This window comes from Lepidochelys kempii, chromosome 5, assembly GCF_965140265.1.
Source record: "Lepidochelys kempii isolate rLepKem1 chromosome 5, rLepKem1.hap2, whole genome shotgun sequence".
Taxonomy (NCBI): domain Eukaryota; kingdom Metazoa; phylum Chordata; order Testudines; family Cheloniidae; genus Lepidochelys; species Lepidochelys kempii.
This window is the reverse complement of record NC_133260.1, coordinates 44,987,622-45,008,009: the sequence shown is the minus strand read 5'-3', so window position 1 is coordinate 45,008,009 and position 20,388 is coordinate 44,987,622. Positions and strand designations below refer to the sequence as shown.

Sequence of the window (20,388 nt, the reverse complement as noted above, 5' to 3'; positions counted from 1 at the left end):
GCCTGCATGTTAGGATAGAAAGACAATTTATATATCCTTTTCATATGATGACTATACTCTAATCATTCCTAGTAGAGAGTTCCATGAGCAGCTTTCTAATATTCAGCTATTTTCTGCTCACTGCCCCCTTTCTTCCTGCTCCCCCCCCCCCCCATCCTGTCTTGGGGGCGGGGAATCCAAAACTTATTGAGACCTTCCTTGGAGAGATTCACTGTGATCAGATCAAAAAAACCCTCCTATATCCCCTTTGGTACTACAAAATCTAGTATTTCATCAGTTTTTATTAGTAACCACCTTCCAATTTTGCTTTACTTGCATTCTGGATTATAAAATGCTAATTGGAATTTCATTACGTACTTTTTCCATTTACAATGAGGTTCAAAATAAGAGAAAAGATGGTCTGTTGGATAGGGCATAGGACTGTGGGACACAAGATCAAAGTATGCAAAATATTACTTTGATCATTTTATTCAACTATTTTAAATCATAGGTAAACAGTGGATAAATCATCCAAATAGTGAAGTAAAAGCAAGGATCATGTAAAATTTGCCCAGATACCACAGTGGTCTCCTGTGTGCATTTAGTAGTAACTCACAGGTGAGAAACTTAACTACATCTAATCACTTATCTTTGTGTAACAGCAAGTTTAAAAAAAAAACAAACAAACCCCTAAGAATAAGTATTAAAATGATTGTATTGGGTAGTTTTCATAAATATTCTGATAAGTTTACAGTTCATACATTCACTTGCCAGTAATACTACTATGTAAAGGTTCACCTAATACATGGCCATAATCTTAATGCCAACGCACAAAGTGGAGACTATTTACAATCCGAGATTGAAAAACTTACTTGTCGCCTATTAGCCCCCAGGGCAGACTTATCACCCAAGAAGACTGTACTGCCAACACTTGTGGCTTATGGGAGTTAAACACCTGTTGTACTATTTGTGTATTTTTAGTTGCAACATCATCAACAATACTTGCTATGTTTTATTGCTTTTGTTAGTCTGCTTTCTTTTTTTTTTAGATTCCATCTATTTATAGGGAAAATAACTTTCACAGGAAGGGATTCTGAGAGAAATCCTGTTTCAGAAGAATGAAAACTATTTTTTTCCTGCTTCCTGGCCACCTTGAAGGAAGGCTCTTGTCAATTTCTGTTCTGAAATTGGCAGGAGCCTTCCTTGAGGGTAGCTGCCAGAAAGGCAGAGAGCGGAGCCGCTATGCCTCCCTGCTAACCCCCCAGCTCTGGGACCCACAATGGTACGGCTTATTCTCCTGAGCTAGATGGGAGGTAGAGGAGGTAGAGTGTCCTGTGCTCTGCTGTGTTTCCATGAAAATTTTTCCAGTTCTAGTACAGATTTGACAAAAGATTTTGTTCTACTGAACAGGCGTTTTTTGACAAAACTAAGTTTCATCAGAAAATTTCCCCAAAGGTGATACATCTTTCCTGCATAGTCTTCAGTGTCTTTTTTTCCTCTTTTCCCTCCTTTCCTTCACCTAATTATTTCCCTAATTGTGTATGTTACTGTATCCCTCCTCTCCTAAAATCTCCAAGTGACGCATTACTTTTCCAACTTATCCAATCAACCTCTTTCTCTCCCACACTCTTCATTAACTCACACATGCATGTACCCATGCACTTACCCACACAGAAATCAAAAAATGAACCAGGCAGTGATTACCTAGAGGACTAACCCTGTATAAACCAAACTAAATTTAGGGGGATTCACTGTCCAGGCACCTTCTCTCTTTCCCAGCTGCTCCCAGGAAGCATATTTAGTTCAGTGCAGTTCTGTGACCTCTAATATTCCCGGCAGTGTTTTCACATTTATTTACAATATCTACCAAATACTAACTCAAACTTGTAAACTTCCTACTCTGCTGATTTTCTGTTTTCTTTGTGGGGCTTTTTCATTCTCTGACTTCTGAAAGAGTAAGATTTAACTCTGATATAGGTTTTCAAGTAATATGTCTGGTACAATGAGCTGTTTTTAAAGCAATTAACAAAATAAAAATTCCTTTACCAGTGTAGTGTGTTCTGCAGATATTCAGAACTGATATCTTAATTGCCATACTTCTGTTTCCACCAATATAACAGTTTATAGGATTGTTTATCATAAAGGAAGTGTAAGTAACATGCCAAAGGGATTTTCTCCCAAACAGAGATTATTAAATAGCAATCTCATGATTATATTACTGTGTAATGTTTCTCTAAACAAAAGCTCACTGCTGTAATGGTTGTTTTGATTGGTTTATTTTGGTTTATTTTGATATCTATATGGCAACGATTTGTAAACCTGTTAAAGCTTCATAAATAGATTTTAAAAAAAATTTTAAAAGAGCTAGATGTTAAAATCAAAGCAAAATAAGAAGTGTTTGACCCTTTGAGAAAATTTGACTCAATCAGTCCTGAATCTCTAATGTATCACTGTTTTGAGTTCCCTTCCGGTCCATCTGCAGTGTGTCCTTTCTGGAATAGATTGAAACATTGCTGTTCTTCATTGACTGTAAATTCAGATGCTGTCACTAATCTAGAGTTTTCTAATTTCATACAGGCACTACAATTAAAATTTTTGATTTGGGAATAGGCATATTATGCTTTTCTTGCTGCGCTTGTTTTGCTCCTAATAATGTGCAGTTTATAAAAATCGCACACTCTGAAGTCAGATTAACAATGGAGAAACTGAGTTAATAGCAAATCTTGCATATTTTATACAAAACAATGTCTCATTCTTAAGTGCTTGTTGCTTTGATATCCAAACGCCACTGCAGAGTTAAGAAACAGCAAGGACACTGAAGTGTGTATAGCCACATTGGTGTGTTCCCAGAGTAGGATCAATTAAATCTGAATTGTATAGGGAGGATCCTTGTGTTTCTAAACCTTCTACCTATATTTTCCTTCTCCCTTTCTCAGGGACGTATTCTAAACTAAAACATCACAGAATCCAAAATGATTTCAAAAGATGCGTCATCAGACCCAAGTGTTTATGTAAATGTGTAGGCTAATACTAAAACATGTAGGATTTTAAGCCATCCTATTGGTTTGGAATGTATTCTTCTTGCATATCCTGTACTATCCAATTTCAGTATTATTTAGTTGTATCAGACACAACCAAATTCAAGTCCATAACTGAGGCATGAGCAACAATGAAGCAAATAGCACATCCTCACAGCTTTTATTGACCCAAAAAGCAGAAGTCTAGAGGCTTATCTTAAACTCAGGTTTCCAGTAAACAAACTCATAGTTGTTAATTCAGTCAATGACAGTATAGTAATAAATATAGTGTAGTTATGTCTTATTTTGAAATATGTGTGTGATACAATTTGACTTCTTTTCCCCTCCCCCCCGCATAGCTGTGTGGAGTTTGACTTGAATGTAAACAATGTTGTAGGAATAAGAAATACATTCCTTCTCAGAACCTATGCATACAGTAAGTTGTCTTTTTATATTTTCTTATTCCCAGAGAACTTTCTCCTACTTTAAACTAGCACTTCAGTTAAACCCTCTTGATAGGAACTTTTATTACAAATGCACTAGCATCTAATCATATTGGGATGTTATCTATTATTAAGTAACTAAAATATGTACAGTAATTCTTGTTACCCACAATTCTTAAAAGATCAGTTATATAGACAAAAGTGGTGTAGTTTAATAGGACTAGTTAATCTTTTTAACTTTCAAAAGTTAAAATGTATATTTTTTCATGCTAAGGTCCACAGATCTATTACAGTGGGTGTGTCAGCCTGCCTGTAGCTTGGTGGCAGAACCTGACTCACCAGTCACTGGGAGCAGCGGAATGCCCTGCTCCTTGAAGGTCCCCCAGTTTTTTCTGCCTTCCTACTGCAGAGCTTCTTTGGATGGAATTCCAAACAGTGTTTCAGATTTAGACTGAAAATTCCATTGAATAATTAGTCTGGCTAATTCCTAGCAGAGTCCCAGGCCTGCCTTCGATTTTGGGGGAGATTGTCCTCTCAGTTCTGATTCCCTTTCTGAGGTATTTGGAGCAGCTGGCACCCTTGCAGAGAGAGCTAGCCTGAGAAAAGCCAGAGGTAAATGGAAGGGTCTGTGTTTTGTTGGGGAGCGTGACCAGCTCTGCACACAGGGTGCAATTTCCCTCACAATCCAGTCAGGGTGGGTCACCTTAGCCCCTCTCCCCTGGACAGGAGAGGAGCCAGGCAAGATTGGAGAGGCTGGCTGTGCTGGGCAAGATGCAGCCCAAGTAGGAAAATGGGACAGGCAGGATTGGTAAAGAACTGGCTCTGGGGAAAGCAGTCCTCTCCATCTTCATGAGGAGACTGAAGCCAGAAGAGCAGTATGCCAGATGGAAGACCGTGCCAGCATCCCTTCAGCCCATACTAGCAGCCAGACCTCTGACTGCAGAGCACAGCTGTCTCTGCTTCCCTGTATGTCACAGATGTTGGGGGGCACCAGATACAGCACAGTCACTACCAGTGCCAGAGGATGCAGTGAGGTGCCTTTGGGCCCAGCTCCCTCCCCCTCTGCCACCTCTATAACAGCCCCCAACCTGAATAGATCCCTGCTGATGTCCCAGGATGAGACTCCCCCTCACCCCGGGGGAAAACAGACTTATCTGGCCCATGTGGATCCCATGCAAAAGAGAGGGATAGAGCTGCATGGTCCAAGGCTCATGCCTTCCTTGAGAGACCCAGAGAGGGCTGTGTTAGGGAGGAGAGACAAATAACCTCAGCATCTCTGAGGTCATAGAAATTGCTAGCCCCTTGAAATGTTCCCAGTGCAATCTGAACCCAATTTCACTCCCCACTCTGAAGCAGGATTATGGGGACAAACTCCCAAAGGAGAAATAAATGAATAATAAAATTAGTGCTTGCTTCCCCTGCTCACCTTCACGGCATGAAGCCTGTCAGCTAATCCTCAGTACCAAGATATTCTGCTCACCATCACAGAGCAGATAAGCAGAATGGTTGGCCCACAGACATGCTGATTCCTCTAGGGATGCTTTCACCCCAATTTCACACCAGCAGTTCAAATCAGAGTTAGACACACAAAGAGTAAAATATATTAACATTTCCCTCCCCACAGCCCAAAAAAAAAAATCCCACCAAACAAAAAGAGGATAGACTTTTGTCGATGAGAGTACTGGGTATTTTGAAGCTATCCCTCGCTGGTCTGCAGCTGTCTTGTAGCTGTATATCCATCTTGATGCTCTTTGGGAAGATATAATAGAAGGCTAGGACTTATCTGTCACACCAAAAAGATTGGGAAAGTATCACGCTGTTGTCTCCAGCTGGTGCTGTGGGTCACCGTGCCCTAATGTTCAGATTATTGTTCCTCGCTTTTGTTGCAGGTTGCCATGCCTCACCACTGCCTCTTACTTTCCCCGGTAGATAGCTGTGGACTAATGGCTGGACAGCAGCCCATATATGGAAGAACAGTCAGGCAGTGAGGGGTCTCTTGGTTCACCACTCACTTGTCTACCCTTGACTCAATTTTATAAGGGTAGAAGGCCTCCTCGGTGTGCACCAGACAAAATTTAATCTGCTTTCACTACCCAAAATAAATGTGGCTCTTTGGTGGCCAGGGATTCTGTGTTTCTAACTTGTGGATGTTTTTACCTGAGTGACCACTTCACTATATAGGCCTTTGATAAGTATCATCTCAGCTCCCTCCTTTGGGCATGGAAACTCTTAGATAGCATCAGGCAAACAAAAATAAACTAGTAAATATGTGCCTCTGATCATCGACCTCTCTGCATCTGGAAACCTTATAACCTTGCTGTGCATGAAGATCCAGGATGTGAAGTAGTGAATGACATCTCATAAAGCTGGATAAAGTCCCTGCTATATATTTTTCCACCTTTTCCACTGCTCCCCAAGACAATACAAAAGGAACAAGACAGTGGCAGTTTTACTGTTTATGACTTTCTGGCTCTCAGGCTTGATTAACCTAGCATTGGATCTTTGGGTATGTCTGTCTCACACAGGAGGTCTGTTAGTACAAGACCAGTCCTCCATCAAGGACCATACAGGGTTTAAAATGAATACTTGGATGAAGCATGTTTTGCTTGGGCACTCTTAATATACCTAAAATAAAGCCCTTCTGGGGGAAATCAAAGCTATGTTTCAGTGGTTTAACATGGTAATTAAACTAAGGGCTTTGTATCAAAAAAAGTTCTCTTTGACTTTTTTGGGGTCCGTAAGATCAATAAACCCAAGTTTCTGAAATGTGTTCTAAGCATGTTTAAGAAAAGACTTATTTATACAAATTCAACATTAAATATTTTGTTAAGGCATCAACTTTACTCCAACCCCACAAGGTTATAGTGTGTGACCCAGGAACCTCATTGTGCTCCTTACAGACTCAGTATTGTACTTTTAATTTGGAAAAATAGCCCTCATAAGGCTCATTGTATTAATTCCTTAAGTAAATTCAAAATATTCCTCCTTTGGCTAAGCAACAAAGTACAGTCCTTAGGCATGCTGACAATCTTAGGGCAGAGTAGTTATGTCTTCTGTATTGAAATCTGCTAGATGGCCATTAGTTAACCAAATTCTGCATATTGGTTATCCAATCTTACCTGATGCCATTTCCTTTCTTTTGGCAGAAATCTTTTCCACACCTTAATGCCCAGGGGAAGAGAGAGACATAATTTACTTATTTCTGGATGTCCATATTTAAAGGATGATCCTGCTTTCCACCCTGTAGGCACATTGCTATGAAAATCCCATTGTAATGGATCTGTAGACCTTAGCACAAAGAAGAATAGGAAAATTTATGCATGTTTACCTGAAAGTTTCCTTTCTTCAAATTATAAGACCTACGTAGGGGATAATGGATTATCTAGGTTAGAGACTGACATCCAAGAATTTGGGTTTGTTTGTTATGTGGTATTTACCATGCAATGCAATAAGAGAAATTGTTTTCTTCAAAGTATTTTAACATCATCTGTAATTTAGGAAGGCAGGCTTGAATTATCCTAGCTGTGGAAGTTATCTCAACTTCAGGAGGCGGGGCATTCCCCTGCTACCAGTGACTGGTGGGTCCAGTTCAGTTCCCAAGCTGCAGCCAGGCTGAAGTATCCATTGTAATGGATCTGCGAGCCTTATTACGCAAAGAAAGGAAATTTTCAAGTAAGCATGAATACAATTTCCTGTTCTGGTAAGATGACAGTAGCACTGGGATAACTAATGAAATTCTGTAATAGGCAGGAAAAGGGAGGGCATCATATAGAAGGTGGTGTCATGTTAACCTGGAGGGAATATAAAAACTGTAACATTGACAATTAGTTAAAAATGTATTTAATTGCTTATTTTGAGTATTTATTTTACTTACAGTTGAGAATCGAGTTCGTCCATTAGTACTGGTGGTTAAGAAGTGGGCAAGTTTTCATGACATAAATGATGCCAGTCGTGGTACTTTAAGCAGCTATAGTCTTGTGTTGATGGTTTTGCACTATTTACAAAGTAAGTATGTTTTCAGCTTTTGAAATTGTGTCCCTTTTAAAGTAATATTTTTCTAGCTTTCTTTTTTTTAGCATTAGGAGTTCAAGTAACCTGATAGAAGTGGCTGAGGATAAAGTGAAAATTATTTTTATATTCTTTTTCCTTAGTGCTTCCTCTTAGGTAGTGAGGATGGACCTGTTCTCTGGAGGCAGACTAATTCTTAATAAAAATGTGCTTGGAGGACCTTGTATTGCCATAAAATAAACTCAAGCCCAGGTTAATATTTTCACTTTACAAGAGAGAGATTTTGGTTAAATGCTCTGCTTTCAGGTTATTTTTGTGTTCAGGAATGTCTTCTGGATAGCCTAAGGGGGACTGTGTGCTGTTGGGTGGCCTCCTCTGTGTTCTGATTTTCCAGGACCTGAACAACTGGAGCACAATGAATTCCTGCAAATAGAGCTTAAATTCATGAGAGCTTCCTTACTATTGATTTTTCATTAAGGGACTGGTATATCCAGTGATCATGAGCTGCTGGGGTCCCTACATGTCTGCAGTCTCTCATCTTTTCTTGTAGTTTATGTATAGAAATTGTGTCTGTATTTGATAAGTCTCAGGGCTGCTGAGTTGAGACTTCTTGTTGCAAATTCAGTGGAATAGTGCAGCACAGAGATTGCTTCTGTAAGCATAAGACTGAACTGCATGCTCATGGTTCTTCCCCTCCCTCCATATGCTTATATTGCTCTGTTATGTTAAAGAAATCCCTCTACATCATCTCCTAAATTCTCTGGCCTGCTTAGAAACATAGGAATAGAGAATCTATATCAAATCAGTGGTCAGTCTAGGTCAGTATCCTGTGTCCCAACTGTGGTCAGTAGCAGATATTTTGAAGGACAGTGCAAGAAACTCTGAGGTGTACAGTTATGGAGTAACGTGTCTACAGAGGAAGTTCTGTGTAGCCTCTGCCACTTAGAGGCTGACTTATGCCTCAAAGCTTGAAGGTTTGTATTTCTTCCAAATTCTTGTTTTTTAACCTTTTCTAATGCAACTCTCAATGTTCTTATCTATATAAATAGCTGTCCTTTTTCTAATCCTACTAAGCTCTTGGCCACAAAGATTCCTTGCTGTTTTACCTTCAAATTTTGTGTGTATTTTTAAGTTTTTCTTTTATCAGTTTGCTGCCTTTCAGATTGCGTAGATTTTCTTTCCTGCAGGTAGGAAGATAGACATGGCTCTATTTATTCACTTCTGCATAATTTTCTTGGCCTGGATGCCTGATATCCAGCCTAGAATGTATAGCTAACTACTTACTAAAATGTCTCAAGGAGCATGTGATACCATGATTTCTCTGCAAGCTTTTTACAACAATTCGGAAGTTAACTAAAAACACAGTTAACCAGGTTGATGGCTCTGATTATTGTAGTAAGACAACATCTATAAGCATAGCAATTTAAAAGGCATATGTCATTCCATGACCAGTTAGATTGAGTTACCTCTCAATTTTGTCCTGCCGAGACTGTGTAGATATTCCTAATGTAGCAGTCACCGTGGTATCTAGGCACCAAATGTAAGAGTTAGTCTGTGCTGTCCTATTATAAGTATATTTTTGGTCTGGTTGTCTGCTATAGGCTCCTTTGGAGAGATGCCTGTGAAAGGGAAGAGTTGCTAGCCAAAATGTTGCTAAGTCTGTTTTTTGTGACTCAGAAACCTTATGGTAGGTGGTGGAGTGTTTCCAGAATAGTTTCTTGTTCCTTCCAATTAAAAAAAATGGCTGTATTGTTTGCATGCAACTGGGTAGAATGGATGTAAATCATTGAAGCAGCCAATTAAAAAAATGACATAATCGGGAGGTTAATCAGTGAGGTCTTTGTCAGTCTGGCCATTTTGGTTATAGGATCAAAACCACTGTGGACCTTTGGATCCTAAGGTCCCAAATAAGAAAGCTGAAGTGTGTGCAAGAGGGGGGAAGAAGTATCTTCAAAGAGTTGTGAAAAGCATTTAGCAGTCTTTAAAATGGATTTGGCCCAAAAGTTATAAACCATTTGATGTGGTCAGAGGTAAGCTTTCAGTGTAAGTAGGCTGACTCACTTGGAGATTGAAGGCAAGGGCCTCACTTTTTTTTTTTAAACTTTAATATTTGTATTACAGTAACACCCAAAGAGTTCCTGGTTCACATTGGGGAACTTTTTGCTCTAAGTGTTGTGCAAATACAGATAGATAGCTTTTCAAACCAGAGAGTGTGTCTTACATGAAGACAAGTGTCCTACAAATAGTAGGGAAGGGGATACAATGAAATACATGGGTTTTATATACATAGATATTTTGCAATGATACTGCTAGTTGTGAGGGAGTGATAATTGCACAAAATCCCTGTGACAACCTCTGCATTTGTTTGCATTTTATTAGGAACTTAATGTGTATTTTGCTATCTCTTAATATTATTAAGCAATTGGAAATCAGCTGGAGAAGCATCACCATGTGATCAGCCAGCTCCCCAAGGAGAAACAACAATTTACAGACCACAGTTTGGGAGCTTTTTAGCTCTGTTAGATCAACCTCCTGGGCTAAAAAGGCTGGGGGAAATGTGCCTCTGGATATATGCACAGCTGCTAGTGGTTGTATTCCTAATGTTTTATTTCTGCAAGATTAACTAGCACACAACTCCTGATAACACATTTGGTAGGAGGCTATTGGAAACAGCTTATCTTTTCTAATTGTATACTTTACCTACAAAAATCCTAGTAAGGAGGTATAGGAGAAGAAGAAAGGAAAAGCAAATATTTCATTTACCAGTAAAATTGAGTCCATCTTTCCTCCCTAGTACAATCAAATCTCTGTTCTGTTTTCTTTTTTGCTTTTCGCTTTGCCCACCATGCTACTGTGGAAATCTTTTTTGACCTATGGCTTGAGTTTATTTTATAGGTACACACATTTCTTGAGCTTTAACCTTTCTACATGAACAGGTCCATCTGCACTGTATTGTAGGAGAAGAGGAACTCAAATGGCAAATGTGATTACGGACCAATAACATTTCCCCCCTTAATAGCCCATGACTCTTCATGTATGATGTAGACTCAGATGAAAATATCTTGAGCACTCAGATGGCTCAGATTTTGCTTCCTTTCCTGTCATTATGACAGAATGCTGGGAAATCTCCAAGATGTCATAGAAATAAGATAGCTCCTTCATATCCCCAAACGCCCACAAGCAAAGGAAACCTTGAGCATTAAAGCAGCTGTGATCTTATTCTTAGCAACCCAGTTAGTCATTGTAGCATTCTTTTGAAAATATGAAAGTCCTGTTGCTGAGAGTTCTGCAGGTCTAATTCTCAGTTCTCAAAAACAAAGGATATCTTAACCATTGTTCCCTTCTGAGACCTAGTTTTGAGTTCTACGTGCTGAACTTCATTATCATTCTCCTTAAGGAATGGTATAGACTAACTTTTTTAAAAACATGTTGATGGAGTGACATTATAGCTTTAGTGAAACAAGGAGCTAGCTACCAGATCTGCAGCTCAAATAATGAGTGGGATATAAATGTTAAATGGAAACTCAACTGTTTTTTGTGGGGGTTTTTTTCTCTCTCTATTATGTTTAACACCATCTGATATGGAAGATAAATATTTGCCCCATTATTTTTATTCTTTGTGTGTGTGTCCTGTCTCTCCTCCCCCGCCGTGCCTCTTCTCCCTCCCGCCCCAACACACACTCCCTCCACCACCTCAGGGTTTTATGAAAGTTAAAATTACCTCTTTATTTGTTAGTGCACTAACATCACCAATGTCCACGTGGCTTTGGGACACTGCTAGCTGTGTAGTAAAGCGGGAAATAGCACAGAACATAATCTCTCTAGGGCTTTTGTCAGCAGTGGCTACTGGATATGTGGCACATCTTATTTTATTTTTAGTTACTTTTGATGATCTAGCGTGGCAGATTTTATATCTGAAGAATTGTGAACTCATTTAGAATATGGAAGACATCCCATGCCATGTTATAATCATGTTAGGGTAGATCCAAGTACTTGAGTTAAGCTATGATTATCCTTTTTGGAGTCTAAATAATAGTAGCCTACAATAACGAATTAACATGAATTTTAAAATGCAAACAGTGTCCAGCTGACATAGAAGTCTTCATATGTTTGTTCTACAAATAGCAATATGTTGATAACACTTTCATTTAACTGAATCATTTTCATATTATGAGATATACAATAATTATATAAAATTTATGCAGGTAATTTTAATTTCACAAAGTACATGAAAATGAAATTCAGAGTAAACGCTTCTGTCATGGACTTTCAGTCCACACCTTTGGTGTAACTGATACAATATTGTTTTCTGTGAATTATGTGAATCACAGCAACTTTAAACTTTTTTTTTATAGCCCTACCTGAACCCATCCTTCCATCCCTCCAAAAAAATTACCCAGTAAGTGTTTCTTATAAATTCTTATTACATCATATTTTGTATATAAAACTGATTATCTACAATATTAATGTGAATACTTAAATCAGTATTGGGTAAAATTAAATATAGCTATGGGCATGGTCATTGGAACGCTCAATGCCATTTCATTTGCGTGCAGAAATGCTGCCTGCTGATTCTGACCATTCCTTTGTTAGTATGAACTGTTTCAGTTACATACAAGATCAGTTTTCAACACAGGATCAGACAATGTGTTGTGGTGTTGTTAATAGGAGCTGCACACCTAATTGACCATGTACTGTGCTGAAAATTCATCAGTTGCATATATTAGTCTGGTGTAAAGTTCCGCTTGCTATTTCTTAATACTGCTTCCAGCAGCACTTTCATTCTTGTTGTCTGTCAGCAGCAGGAAAGGCCAGGGAGAGAGCCAGCTGCCTAGCTGTTGAGTCACTTGGATCCTCCATTTGATCAAATATTTAGACCAGAAGAGGACAAAACTTGCATAGTTAATATGGAGGATTGTGCACAACCTCCCCATGACGTTAGGCTTCAGTTCTATCAAGTGTGTGTGTGTGTGGACACTTACTGGTATGCCCACGGAATGTCCCGCTGATTTCTTACGGAACTACTGGGCATAAGAGACCATGCTGTTGGATCTCTTTTTAGGATCAGGGTCTTAATTGGTGGCTCTTTAATTGAATGCTTCCTGCCCTTTTACAGATATTCAATTGGAAAAGAAAAGGAGGGAGTTATTGAGTGGCTATACTTTGTATTTAAGTTGTTCAGAGACATTCCTTATTCTGTTCTCCTTGTGTATCACTTTTTTTCATGTTTCTCCCTAACATCTGTCTTTTCTCCTCCATCTGTGCCTTCATATTCTTTGCTCCTCATTTCTCTCCCATATTTCCTATAACTCCACTCAGTCTCTTCTCTTGGTCTCTTTATGCTTTATTATGTTACTGATAATGACAGTTAGATGTCCAGATTGTGCTGAATCAACCCTTCAGAAAACCATGCTTCCTACCATCAAACACTGACAGGAAGAGCTGCTTTCAAAATTGCTGACTCTCTATAGCAGGGAAAAATAATAGTATCCAGCTCTCATATGGCAGGTTTTATTCACAGTAGTCCAATGTAAGCCATTATACACAGTGAAGATTAACAAAAAACAGTGGAAAACTTTGAAATAGAATATAAAACTCAGAATTTGCAATTCTGTTCTTATTCCATTGACCCTGCTGACTCGGTAGCTACAATTAGTCTTTAAAGCTATATATTTTTTTTACATTGTGTTTTTATTCTTTAGAAAAATATTACTATAGTTTTATATCTTTCAATCTCTTCTCTCACAATTCACTTTTTTGGTATTGCATTACATCTGAAGTTTCTTATAATTTTTTGTAAATATCATACTCTGTGTAGTTAAAGATAACTGAACTTGCCTTCAGGTCAACATTTTATGTCATGTAAATATTGCAATTCATGTGAAACTTAGTTGTCATTTGCAAAAAGAAAAGGAGGACTTGTGGCACCTTAGAGACTAACCAATTTATTTGAGCAGCTCACTTCATCGGATGCATGCATGCTGTAGCTCACGAAAGCTTATGCTCAAATAAATTTGTTAGTCTTTAAGGTGCCACAAGTCCTTCTTTTCTTTTTGTGCATACAGACTAACATGGCTGCTACTCTGAAACCAATTAGTTGTCATTTGTACAGCATATATTTTTGAGTGTCACCGACTCCTACAGTTTGTTCCGTGTTAAAAAAAAAAAAAAAAAAATCATTTGAATGTGTTTCTGTTATGCAGTGTTGTCATAGCTGTGTTGGTTCCAGGATATTAGAGAGACAAGGTGAGTGAGGTAATATCTTTTTTGAACCAGCTTCTGTTGGTGAGAGAGGAAAACTATTGAGCTTACACAGATGTGAAGAAGAGCTCTGTGTAAGCTTGAAAGCTTGTCTGTCTCACCAATAGAAGTTGACCCAATAAAAGATATTACCTCACTCCCAGTGTTTCTAATGTTTATTTGAACTCTCACAAAATGCAGGTGTTCACATTGTGGACTTGCCAAAGAAGTTGGACTCTCTTAGGAAGACACATTGTGGGAAATTAATCTGTTTTAATATGAAGGCATAGGAGATTCTTTTTAACTTCTTTCAAGTGATAGCAATTTCACAGATAGGTACCTGTATTTGAGGTGGCAGTGTAGTATTGTATAGTTAATAGCCATTACATTTACTCTTTTGGAATTAATTTATGAATATATAGTACCATAAAATGTAATAATATTCTAATCAAAATCTTGTATTAAAGTAATAAAATCGTTGGCTTCTACGGTATGCTAGAAAATTGCAAGTATATTGCTGGCTCCACCTTCTCCACCAAGAATGTAATTTCTTAAGTATTAAACTATTGATTTGAAAATTGTAACTCCTACACATTGGATAAACTACAAATCAGAATGAAAATGAGGAACACCTTATAAAAAACTTGAATTCAGGATGCTCAAGTGCATTTCACATTAATGTAATCCCTAAAAACTAGGGCTGTCAATTAATCACAGTTTACTCAAGTGATTAACATGAGTTAATTAACTAGATTAAAAAAATAATTAGGATTAATCGCAGTTTTAATTGCACTGTTAAATAATAGAATACCAATTGAAATTTATTATAAATATTTTTGGATGGTTTTTCTACATTTTCAAATATATTTATTTTAATTATAACAGAATACAAAGTGTATAGTGCACACTTCTGAGTGCAGTGCTTACAAATATTTGCAAAAAATAAAAGAAATATTTTTCAGTTCACCTCATACAAGAATAGTAGTGCAATCTCTTTATCGTGAAAGTGCAACTTACAAATGTAGATTTTTTTGTTACATATCTGCACTCAAAAACAAAACAATGTCAAACTTAGAGCCTACAAGTCCATTCAGTCCTACTTCTTGTTAAGCCAGTTGCTAAGACTAACAAGTTTGTTTACATTTATAGGAGATAATGCTGCCTGCTTCTTATTTATGATGTCACCTGAAGTGAGAAGAGGCATTCACATGGTACTGTTGTAGCCGGTGTTGAAAGGTATTTATGTGCCGGATATGCTAAACATCCATATGACCCTTCATGCTTTGGCCACCATTCCAGAGGATATGTTTCTGTGCTGATGATGCTCATTCAAAAAGAAGATGTTAATAAAAATTTGACTAAACTCCTTGGGGAGAATTGTATGTCTCCTGCTCTGCGGTTTTACCCACGTTCTGCCATATAATTTTGTGTTATGGCAGTCTCGGATGATGACCCAGCACATGTTGTTCGATTTAAGAGCACCTTCACTGCAGGTTTGACAAAACGCAAAGAAGGTGCCAATGTGAGATTTCTAAAGATAGCTATAGCACTCAATCCAAAGTTTTAAGAACCTTAAGTGTCTTCCAAAATCTGAGAAGGACAAGGTGTTGTGCATGCTTTCAGAAGTCTTAAAAGAGCAACACTCCAATGCAGAAACTACAGAACCCAAACCATCAAAAAAGAAAATCAACAGTCTATGTTGGATTTGATGCCGATGATGAAAATGAACATGCTTCGGTCTGCACTGCTTTGGATCGTTATTGAGTAAACCCGACGTAAGCATGGAAGCACATCCTCTGGAATGGTGGTCGAAGCATGAAGGGGCGTACAAATGTTTAGCATATCTGGCACGTAAACACCTTGCAGTGCTGGCTACAACAGTGCCTTGGGAACATGTGTTATCACTTTCAGGTGATGTTGTAAATAAGAAGCGGGCAGCATTATCTCCCATAAATGTAAACCAGTTTGTCTTTGCGATTGGCTGAACAAGAAGTAGGATTGAGTGGACTTGTAGACTCTGAAATTTTACATTGTTTTGTTTTTAAGTGCAGTTTTATGAAAAAAAAAAAATTTACATTTTATAAGTTACACTTCCATGATATTGAGATTGCACTACAGTACTTGTACGAGGTGAAATGAAAAATACTATTTGTTTGTTTCATCTTTTTACAGTGCAAATATTTGTAATAAAAATAATATAAAGTGAGCACTGTAAACTTTGTATTCTGTGTTGTAATTGAAAACAATATATTTGAAAATGTAGAAAACATCCAAAAATTTAAAGGGTATTCTATTGTTTAATAGTGCAAATTAAAATGGTGATTAATCGTGATTACTTTTTTTAATGTTGCAATTAATCATGATTAATTTTTTTTCAGTTTGACAGACCTACTAAAAACATAAGAAATGTGCTAGTTACAGATACATCAGCATCCAAAGAAACTCACATATTACTTGTGGTCACGGGACCCACGGAACAATATATATCTCCACATTCTGATACTGTTTACCAATGCAATTTGTTCCCTTTCAGTACAAATCTACACCATTCCAGTTATCCAGAATCAAATACAAAGCTTTAACTTGACCTGAAAATACTCCTAGAACTTTGAGAAATGTCTAATCTAAATTGCAGATAATATGTAATAGATGAGGAAATAAGTGTTTTGAATAGGAAGTAATAAAGGCCAGGTTTTCTGCTTCAGTCTAGCCCCTTTAATGTTGTGACAGTGCAAAGGGGCTGGAGAGCAACCAGATCTGCCCATCTGTGGAATTCATTGTCATGGAGGAGTTTGCAGCTGGCAGAGAGCTGACATTTGTACCTCTGAGTTTTGGAGAAATGCTGGGTCATATCATGTGTGGAGTTGTTCTGGTGCTTCCAGGCTGGCAGACAGACCCTTCTGGGCCATAGTCAGATGCATAAATTAGAGCAGCCCTGAAGCTGCCCCTTAAGCAACTTTAATCTGCCCTGGGTCTGGCATTGTACTTGCCTCTGAATGAGGCAGCCATTAGTGGCTACTATGTATTTTCCTCCCTCCTTCCTGCTGCACCCTTTGAAAAGGTGTGTGAGGGAAGATACTCAAAGATGGCTAGATTCTATGCTGATAATGTCAAATTGTAAATTTTTAAAGGAAAAAAATTATGTGGCCAGAGTTTCCTTGTGTGTGTTGCTTTTGAGTAACTAACTGTGTTGGGTGGAGGTTTGTGTTCTCTTCCAATAAGACATGTAGAATGGGAATATATATTACTCACCAAAGGCTCTTAAGCAAAGTAAGTTGTCATGGGATAAGAGGGAAGGTCCTCTCATGGGTTGGTAACTGGTTAAAAGATAGGAAATCAAGGGTAGGAATAAATAGTCAGTTTTCAGAATTGAAAGAAGTAAATGGAGGTGTCCCCAGGGGTCTGTACTGGGCCCGGTTCTCTTCAATATATTCATAAACGATATGGAAAAAGGGGTAAACAGTGAGGTGACAAAATTTGCAGATGATACAAAATTGCTCAATATAGTTAAGACCCAGGCACACTGCGAAGGGATGCTACAAAAGGATCTCTCAAAACTGGGTGACTGGGCAACAAAATGGCAGGTGAAATTCAATGTTGATAAATGCAAAGTCATGCACATTGGAAAACATAATCCCAACTATACATATAAAATGATGGGATCTAAATTAACTGTTACCACTCAAGAAAGAGATCTTGGAGTCATTGTGAATAGTTCTCTGAAAACATCCACTCAATGTGCAGCGACAGTCAAAAAAGCGAACAGAATGTTGGGAACTATTAGGAAAGGAATAGATAATAAGACAGAGAATATCATATTGCCTATGTATAACTCCATGGTACACCCACATCTTGAATAGTGTGTACAGATGTGCCCCATATCAAAAAAGATATATTGGAAAAGGTTCAGAAAAGGGCAACAAAAATGATTAGGGGTATGGAACAGCTGCCATATGAGGAGAGATTAATAAGACTGGGACTTTTCAGCTTGGAAAAGAGACGACTAAGGCAGGATATGATAGAGGTCTATAAAATTGTGACTTGTGTGGAGAAAGTAAATAAGTTATTTACTCCTTCTCATAACACATGAACTAGGGATCACCAAGTGAAATTAATAGGCATCAGGTTTAAAACAAACAGAAGGATGTATTTTTTTCACACAAGGCACAGTCCACCTGTGGAACTCCTTGCTAGAGAATGTTGTGAAGGCCAAGACTATAACATGGTTCAAAAAAGAATAAGTTCATGGAGGATAGGACCCATCCATGGCCATTAGACAGGATGGGCAGGGATGGTGTCCCTAGCCTCTGTTTGCCAGAAGCTGGGAATGGGCAACAGGGGATGATCATTTGGTTGATTACCTGGCATTGGCCACTGTTGGGAGACACGATACTGGGCTAGATGGACCTGTGGTCTGACCCAGTATGGCTGTTCTTATATGTGGTTGTGAAGATAAGTTTGTATATTTGAGGAAACATTAGCGTCTGTAGCCAGCCAAGTAAAAGTAGGAAGGCTGTGAGAAGTTGGGGGAAGCACTAAAAGGGTTGTAGGGTTCTTGACTGGAACACTTTGAAGTAAGAGGTGCAATTTCCTGCATTTTAGAGGACTATCAGACTCTTCAAAACAAAAGTTCATTGGGGGCTTCGGGAAGTTTATATCTGGAATTCTTTACTACATTGAGTAAATTAGGGTCTGTTAGAATACCAGTGAATGAGTACAAAGCCCAGCAAAACAGCAATGCCTCCCTAAGCACTTCTGTGTGTGTGACACACACACACACACACACTCATATATAATGAAGAGGCCAGAACCAGCTTAGTTTAAAAAGAGGAACTGAGGGAAAGGAGCAAATTTACTTGCTCATGCATTAGAACAATGGTCTTTCCTGTCCATCTTCCATTCACAACCAGTCCTGTCAATTCCCTAACCTCTTCCTAAAGAATCATAGTTCCTAGTATTCAAATGCAAATAAAACTTGTGTGTACATTTTTTGTGTGAAGTGATATCTCTTCAGGTTTGTTTTAAAGTCCGATCCTGTTTCTCCTTTTTTATAGGCCGAATATAGTGAGGATACTGAAAGCAGAAAGGGGGCTATTGCTGGGAGAATCATGTCCTCTGCTTTTGAGAGTTGGGAAGGGAAGATTTAAAGACAGATTTTCTCATTGCTGAGCCAGTTAAGGATGCTGTGTGAATGAGTTCCGGCATTGGTGCCACTGCTCTATAGTTATTTACCTCTCTTTCGTACTAATATAGCACCCATTACCTTATTATCTGCATCTCACTCTCTTTAATTTATCCCCACAACCCCTGCAAAGTAAGGAAGTACTATTATCTCCATTTGTCAGATGTGGGAAATGAGGTTCAGAGAGGCTAATTGACTTGCCCCAGATCACGCAGGAAGTCTGTGGCAGAACCAGGGACTGAATCCAGGTTTTCCCATGGCTCAGGCTAGGTCCCAAACTACTGGACCATCCTAGCCTGGGACACATTCCTCTCTGTTGAGCCAGTGTTTCTTTAATGATTTTTCTAGGGTTCTAGTGATCACACTGCTGGAAAACGAACTTGAGCAGCCTTAACGATAAGTTAATGACTCTTGGAAGGAGAGTTCCATTTAAAACAACCCCCAAAACTTAACCCTCCTGTCTCCCCAACCTTTTTCTTCTTTCTTCCTCCTCCTCCCCTATACCCAGTCCCATTTCTGGAGTTCTATTTGTTCCCTGAAATCCACTTCTGTGCCCCTTCGAATCCTGCACCATCTCACACTATGCCACCTCTCTGATCTCTTCCCCTCATCTCCTGCAATCCCTGTATGTCCCCACAGTCACTTGGATTTTCTTCCCCATTAATATATAATGTTTCTTTTGGACAAGTATTTTTTCTAGGAATATAAAATTTTAGATATATCTTTCCTTTCCTCATCAGTAAGCTGTAAGTGCAAACTAGAAAGGAAACTGGAGTTATCCATACCTGTATTCAGTGTAGGCTTGGTTCTCCATCCATAAAATAGGGTTAATGGTACTTCTCTACTTCGCAGGGGTGTTGTGAGGATAAATATTTTAAAGACTGATTGGCCCTCAAATACATGGTGATGAGGACCATATAAGTACTGTAGATAAATGGTCCCTACCCTGCAGAGCTTCCAGTGTAAATAGGCAAGATGATGGGTGGGAGAAAAGGGACAATGATACTGCCTGTTTTACAGAAGGGGAGCTTAGGTATGGAGAGGTTAAGTGACTTGCTGAATCTTAACACATCCTTGTGAGAGCAGCAGAAATGAGGCAAGCTACACTGAAGGGCTGACTGAAGGCTGTTATGGATCAGCTGGGGCAGCAGTGCTGGGGAGCTCCTCCTCCCGTCACTGTTTCCCTGCATGTGCTAGAAGTTTTGTTCTAATGAAGAAGACACTTGTGTTGGTTTCCCTTAATATAAAGTTGGCCACTGTCTGTTGGCCTTTGGCCTGACCCAGTATGGCCATTCTTACGTTAAATTGAAACAGTTATAATGAACAATCATTATTTTTTGAATGCTATGTTGGAGATTTAGCTATTTGGATATGAATTTAGAAATGTGATAGCAAAGATATTTGTTAGCTAGAAGGAGATGAAGAAAATGTGGGACTGAAAGTCTAAATTTCTAAAAAGAAAAGGAGTACTTGTGGCACCTTAGAGACTAACCAATTTATTTGAGCATAAGCTTTCGTG

At 38.6% G+C, this 20,388-nt stretch overlaps 1 protein-coding gene across 4 annotated transcripts in view; it reads left to right on the top strand.

Annotated features, from left to right (window-relative positions):
- Positions 1-20,388, top strand: part of TENT2 (terminal nucleotidyltransferase 2) — a 74,544-nt gene that overhangs the window by 24,001 nt on the left and 30,155 nt on the right. For all 4 annotated transcript variants that reach the window (XM_073344143.1, XM_073344141.1, XM_073344140.1 and 1 more), the window contains 3 exons: positions 3,356-3,432; positions 7,316-7,444; positions 11,803-11,846. In XM_073344143.1, the coding sequence (XP_073200244.1) occupies positions 3,356-3,432; positions 7,316-7,444; positions 11,803-11,846 (250 nt within the window). The remainder of the gene's footprint in view (positions 1-3,355; positions 3,433-7,315; positions 7,445-11,802; positions 11,847-20,388) is intronic.